Source organism: Monopterus albus, unplaced genomic scaffold (genome assembly GCF_001952655.1).
Source record: "Monopterus albus unplaced genomic scaffold, M_albus_1.0 scaffold92.1, whole genome shotgun sequence".
In the NCBI taxonomy this organism is placed as follows: Eukaryota; Metazoa; Chordata; class Actinopteri; order Synbranchiformes; family Synbranchidae; genus Monopterus; species Monopterus albus.
The window spans coordinates 1,194,913-1,201,689 of record NW_018127972.1 but is presented as its reverse complement, the minus strand read 5'-3'; the positions used below and the strand labels follow the sequence as shown (position 1 = coordinate 1,201,689).

Sequence of the window (6,777 nt, the reverse complement as noted above, 5' to 3'; positions counted from 1 at the left end):
TCTGCCATGGGCAGCTTTTCACAAGTGTTGCGACAAAAGATGAACAAACTCTGAGCCAACTTTCCGTCTCAAAGCACTCTTCATATGTTGAGATGCATCCTAACAACCGAGTTGCTCTGGAGAATGCGGGTATCGATCCCGCTACCTCTCACATGCTAAGCGAGCGCTCTACCATTTGAGCTAATTCCCCTTGCCAAGCTTCCCACTGGTCAAGCTGATGCACTGCTAATCTATTGTGGTCTGCACATGTGGGTTCGAATCCCATCCTTGTCGTTAAACCTCTATTGCACTGTGGTGTGGGGAAGCTCAGTGACTCAGTAAATACTGAAATGTAAGAGAAAAAAAAGAGAAAGGTCCTATGGATGGAATGTATTTTGCCTTCTTAATGGGTTTACTGAGGCAATAGGGTCTAAAGGTCACCACTAGTGGTCTAACATAGTCATGGGTGACTAAAATAGCGAGTGCAACAGTGAAGGGAATCAAACCTACATGTACACAAAACAGAATGGAACACTTTTTACATGTTGTAGTTACATGACATCTGTACCATCTCTGCGAGGGGGAGTTATTCACAGAAAAGCAATCTTCACGTGTCCAAAAGCACCCTGAGTCACAGTGACTCAGCAAATACTGTCCTGTGAGAAAAATAAATGGAAGGTCCTGCGGTTTGGCCTAAGTCTAATGCAGGCCCTTTTCTACCTTCTTATTGTGTTTTCTCTGGTAAGAGGGTTTAAAGGTCAACACTACTGGGCAAACATAGTCATGGCAGGCTAATATAGTGAGTGCACCAATGATATGGGATGAGGTGGCCGAGTGGTCAAGGCGATGGACTGCTAATCCATTGTGCTCTGCACGCGTGGGTTCGAATCCCATCCTCGTCGTTTAAATCTATTTCTTTGTGCTGTCAGTGACTCAGCAAATACTGTTCTGTGAGCAAAATAAAATGTCCTGCGGTTTGGCCTAAGTCTAATGCAGGCCCTTTTCTACCTTCTTATTGTGTTTTCTCTGGTAAGAGGGTTTAAAGGTCAACACTACTGGGCAAACATAGTCATGGCAGGCTAATATAGTGAGTGCACCAATGATAGCAATCCAATCTGCATGTACACAAAACAGTGCAGGAAACTCTGCACATATTGTAATTATATGACATTTGAACCATCTCTGCCATGGGCAGCTTTTCACAAGTGCTGCGACAAAATATGAACAAACTCTGAGTCATCTTTCTGAGTTCTGTCTCAAAGTATTCTTCTTATGGCGAGATACTCCCGGAAGAATACATAGTCCAGCCGGTCTCCTGCACACACAGTATATCTACCTTCCTTCTCTCCATCATGTCTGCCAGCTCTCTACCTTTCTCTGTCATTGTGCCAACATTAAGAGTCCCTATTCTCAGACCTATACTCCTGCCTTTCCTTTTCTCTCTCTGTCTACGACTTCAATCACAAGTGCTGCGACAAAATATGAACAAACTCTGAGTCATCTTTCTGAGTTCTGTCTCAAAGTATTCTTCTTATGGCGAGATACTCCCGGAAGAATACATAGTCCAGCCGGTCTCCTGCACACACAGTATATCTACCTTCCTTCTCTCCATCATGTCTGCCAGCTCTCTACCTTTCTCTGTCATTGTGCCAACATTAAGAGTCCCTATTCTCAGACCTATACTCCTGCCTTTCCTTTTCTCTCTCTGTCTACGACTTCAATCTCCTCTCCTTCTTTGACCAACAGTAGTCCAATTTCCGCCAGCACCCTGTAGGTCAACAGCACTGGTGGCGGTCGTTGTTAACCTGGGCCTCGACCGATCCGGTATGGAATTCACACTGATGATTCGAATGTTTAAATTTGGCATGTTTTTACACCGGCTGCCCTTCCTGACGCAATCCTCTCTATTTATCCGGGCTTGGGACCGGCACGGAAGTCACTGGTGTTAGGTTATTTCTTAGTTAGATAGATATTCAGAGATTTGATGTTTAGAAATGTTTAGTGGAGACGGAATGTCTAGCTCAGGCTGTTAAATGCTCAGTTTAATTTCATGTGCTTGCAGACTGCATCTAGGCCAAGGCTGCAGGCAAGGAGAGTTGTTAGTATTAACTGTAATGCTAATCTTAATATTTGTCTTAATGTGAAATGTCATGTCAAATTGTTCTAGATACACACCACAAATCAACAGCCACACACCTTGACTTTTCCTCATGTTTTGACTATCGTTATGGTCAGCTGCAAGCTGGCATATCAGGTGACGTCACGGTTTGACGTGCCTGCGTAGTATGGGGTTAGCCCAGAATGATTAAAATTATCTAGGTTTCTTGGTCCAGGGTCTTTCATCTTTCCAAGCTGCCTGCGCGCGGGTTGGTGGTGAGAGAGATCTGGACATGTGATGTTAATTTTACCTGTGATCGTGGCTAGATAAAAAAAAAAGTCCCTTTCGGCTTTTCCCTTTTTTAGGGGTAGCCACAGCGAATCGTCACACTGACGACTCGCAAAAGATACTTAAAACAGTGTAAACAGTAATACAAGAAAAGGCTAGTGAAAAATAAATGTTTCAACAATGACCCAGAGTGGTGAGAGAAATAGCAAAACCAGAAACCAACCATCTAAGTATTAGATTTTAATGAACAAACGATGATTCTCTTTTTGTTAGAAATTAACCCAATTCTTTTGTTGGAAGCACGAGAAGTGACAACAGGAGAGGACTGTTTAAAAACAACAGAAAGTTTACTGAAAGTCTGATTACAAGCAAGTCTTACAGCGCTGGATTCAGAGAGCCAGAGCTCCCACAGGAAAACCAACTTCTGAATCTCGAATCATGTTTTACAATGCATTTTATCTTCTTGGGCTGCTCTGCACTAAACAAAGGTACAACAATTCATGCATTGTAATCCTATTGGTCATTTGGTGAGCAGGAGCTCACACCTCCTTGCTGGAATGTGATCTACACCAGGTGTGTGTGTGTGTGTGTGTGTGTGATGCTAATTTGTATGTTAAACTGGCCAGGTGGTCATCTCAGGTTGTGGGCCCCCGGTCTCTGCAGGACATCCCAAGATAAAGCAGAACTTGGATAATGCTAAGTGGGTTGATGCAGACATCAAAGGCAGCTGGAGAAGGTATGCGAGTTGTTAGATGTGAGACAACGGTATGAGTTTTATAGGTTTTCTAGTCTCTACACAGAAGTTACAGCATTCAAAGTAAGCAGATTCTGCTTCATTACAGCTGTAGGATATATAAGCAAGGGAAACAAATGCATTAAAATAACCAAAGCTCAGTAGTTCTGGACAATCATCAATACAGCTGTAATATGCATAAACAAGTAAGATAAAGTTATGAAATGTAACTAAAAGGAACTACAGGTATGAGAAGTAACTAAAGCTGATAAAGTAACTAGGGTCTATAAGACTCAAATCTTACATAAGGAAGAATCAATGGTACAAAGACATCAAGAGAGCAAACAAACCATATAAGAACGAGACGGTTAATGTGCGCAGAAACAGTCCAGAGCAAGAGAAGAGAGCCTGAGGTGAAGTGAAAAGAAAATCCAGAGCCAGGAACAAAAACATAAGTTAGACGAGTAGCAGAGAACTGGTAAAGGAAGGAGAATTTGTGTAATTAGTATTGTGGGCTGTGACATGCAGTGTGTAGGCTGAGCGTGGTGGCGGCTGTGGGCGGAGCTTCGGGATGTAGCCTACAGGTGACCCCTGAGCTCCAGGACCACACCATACCGACACGGCGCAATATGAGGGAGTGGGAGCGAGCGAGGGACGGTGGAGGTGGAAAAGCTGGAAGGAGGAAAGATAAAGATCAGGTATGTGCGCACTATGACAAGTCTGTGGACGTCCAGATGAATAAATGACGCGTATGCACAAAAACCATGCACACGCCATCTCCCGCACATAAACTGGTATTTATAAAAGAAAGAAAGAAGCTGCCTCCGGACACTTCAGACCACAGTTTTCTAGCGATATCTAGCCTATGGGTGAAATAATTATGAAGAGAATAAAAATATGTGGAAAGACGTAATTTTGTAGTAAGCAAAACACTGTTTAGAGGCGATTATGTTTGGTTTTTGAAATGTACGAAGCAATCTGTAAAGTTTTGAACAAAAGCGCATTTATAAGCTTAATAATAAGTAGTTTAACTGTCTAATCAAACCGAAAGATCCTCAACATTTTCTTGAGTTCGTCACAGCTGAATTCTGATCGCCGCCTTCAAGATGTCGCTCTGCTCTACCTGTTTGTAGAACTGAGTCCTTTATCTGTTGGACACCTTGAAATTCCTGACACGCTTTTCCCCGTCATGTCTTTCATTAACTTGTGTATACTTTGTAGACTATTGTTAGTGATATGTTGGATTTACAGTCATTTATTATTATATTCATAACCAATTCCGCATATAGAACTGAAGCGAATTCTGTCTTTGAATGTTTTATTTATTTATTTATTTTTTGCGTGGTAATCAACAGTCTTTCTTTCTGCCCTATGCTCTCCCCTTCTCTCTCTCTCTCTGTGTGTGTGTGTGTGTGTGTGTATGTGTGGCTAACCTTTGAGGTGGATAACCAGCTATAACATTTTATTCCCAAGCAGGGATAAAGAAAGTTGAAATTATGCTTGGTTTACAGATGCTTCTGGTAAAGTGATGGTAAATATTACAACCGTGCGTAACAGTCGCGCTTAAAGCAGACGCACGTGCGGCTTTAGGAATCTGACGTTAAAAATGGCTGTGCGTAATTGTACCTTGGCGCCTACACACGTGAATCCACGTAGTGGGCTGCGTCTGGCCCCAGGTATGTGGGTGAACCATACTAGCGGTAGAACACTGGTTGCTGATCAGTGGTGGATGTGTGAACACAGTGGTAGGCCTATATATTTTCTCAGCTGGGTGCAGACAAAGTCCAATGAGAGAAGATTGGATTTAGGATTATGGAAGGGAGATGTACAGATTCTGTTGTGTCTGATGAGACTTGTGAGTGTGAAATGCTTCACCCTGTCAGTACAGAATCAGCGTAGGCCAGACTGACTGAAGCAAGTCATGTTTTTGACTGACTGAATTAGAAAGTTCCAGAATAGAAATGGCTCAGAAAGAAAAGTAGCCCAATAGATTAAAATAACTAAAAATAACAAGCAGTAAAGGTTTATTGGGTGTGTAATCATCACAACAACATGGCTGTATCACGGAGCGTCATGTCATTCACTACCCATCAGTTGCTGCTTCTGGCATGGCTTGCATCCCTATACGTTTGGCGTCACCTCCATTTTCTACTGGAAAGTCCAGTGAGTAACCTTAAACAGTACACAGCTAAGAAGTAAACAACCAAACAAAAAAGTTATCAAAAACTAAAAATGTGTGTGCATTTCATATAAGGCAAGGCCTCGTTCATGGATCAGGTAATAGATTAACTTCCTTCTTTTCTGTAGTAGCAGAGGTAGATTAAATCTCAAAAATTACTTACAGGAGCTCATTTTGTCTGTACAAAGGCAGTATTGAAAAAGACTGTGTTGCACCCTCTGAAGCATATTTTTGGAAAAAGGTCATAAACAGAGGTTTCGTCCCATAGCAGGATAAAGAGCCAACAAACACCCCCAGGGTTTGTAGAAGAAAAGAACAAGACGGTGATGAAGAGTGAAAGCAAAGCAACACATCTTTAGGAATGCCTGCAACAGTGCTGTCTGTCCCAACAATATTTGTAGAAACAATATCACAAGTGTGTTTGGCTGTTGAATTACACTAAAAACAACTGGAAAAATAGAGGCAACATCAAACTTTTGATCGGTAGTGGATGTTTAGAAGTGTTTATTTGTCATATGCCATATATGTCATTTGTCATAGAAGAGTCTGAGTATAGTAGACAGGTTATGTGGTAAGACTGGGTGTGGGTGCAGACCAAGTCAAGTCATGGCAAGTCCTCCAATCCCAAGTATGGAAGTAGCTGGTTTGGTGAGATTTTTATTTACATTTGACTAATACATCTGAAATACATCATGCTTATACGCTACTGATAAAATTGCAAAACAAAAGAGCAAACATATTGCTGTGAAGTCAGAAGCATGAAGCACACATATCACATTTGTGGGTGTGACCCTGACCTTTGTACACATAAGTCCGGTGCTCACACACCCACTTACTCTTTGAACTGAAATGGTAACAGACAAAACCTGCCTTCGCTAGGTTATGATTCTAGATTTACTTTCATTCATAAGTCACTGAAATGAATACATAGAAAAACATTTATTGCCGTCCAGAAGAACAGGAAAATGCTGTCAACACACCTTATCACCACAACAAAAAATAGTATAGAGATGGCACTGGACAGCTAACAACATGGTATCACATATAACCAGATACAGTTTATCTGTGGGGTTGACTACAACGGAGCATGCACACTGAAATAATTAAAATCAGTGATTTTGAAAAAAAAAACAAATTCATGAAGTTAAAGTTGTAATTTTATGAGAAGCCATAATATTACAAGATTCTCTGAATCCCCTCCCAATCTGACCATTCAAGTGCTGGCTATTTGGGTGGTGACCAGAAAATGATGTGGGCTTCATAGACAACTGGGAAACATTTTGGGGAAAACCTGGTCTGATTAGCAGAGACAGCATCCTCCCACTTTGGATGGGGCAGCTCTCATATTTAGAAATATGGATGAGTTTATTTTACAACCTAAATTATGACAACCCAGAGTTGAGACCAGGATGCGGAGTCGCAGCCTTACACGTCTCTCTGCTGTCTCTTTGTAGCTGCTACCCACCCAAAACTCCCAGTACCCCATAGAGACTGTGTCTG

At 41.8% G+C, this 6,777-nt stretch overlaps 1 protein-coding gene and 2 non-coding genes across 3 annotated transcripts in view; 2 read left to right on the top strand and 1 right to left on the bottom strand.

Moving 5' to 3' along the window:
- Positions 1 to 117: 117 nt before the first annotated feature.
- On the bottom strand, positions 118 to 190 carry trnaa-agc (transfer RNA alanine (anticodon AGC)). Its single transcript has one exon. It is a non-coding gene; the product is annotated as a tRNA-Ala (tRNA).
- A 609-nt stretch (positions 191 to 799) lies between these two features.
- On the top strand, positions 800 to 881 carry trnas-gcu (transfer RNA serine (anticodon GCU)). Its single transcript has one exon. It is a non-coding gene; the product is annotated as a tRNA-Ser (tRNA).
- A 2,843-nt stretch (positions 882 to 3,724) lies between these two features.
- The window catches only part of trpm4a (transient receptor potential cation channel, subfamily M, member 4a), a 47,280-nt gene continuing 44,227 nt past the window's right edge, over positions 3,725 to 6,777 (top strand). Inside the window, exon 1 of the mRNA XM_020608166.1 lies at positions 3,725 to 3,796. Within this exon, the coding sequence (XP_020463822.1) occupies positions 3,728 to 3,796 (69 nt within the window). The 5' untranslated portion in view covers positions 3,725 to 3,727. The remainder of the gene's footprint in view (positions 3,797 to 6,777) is intronic.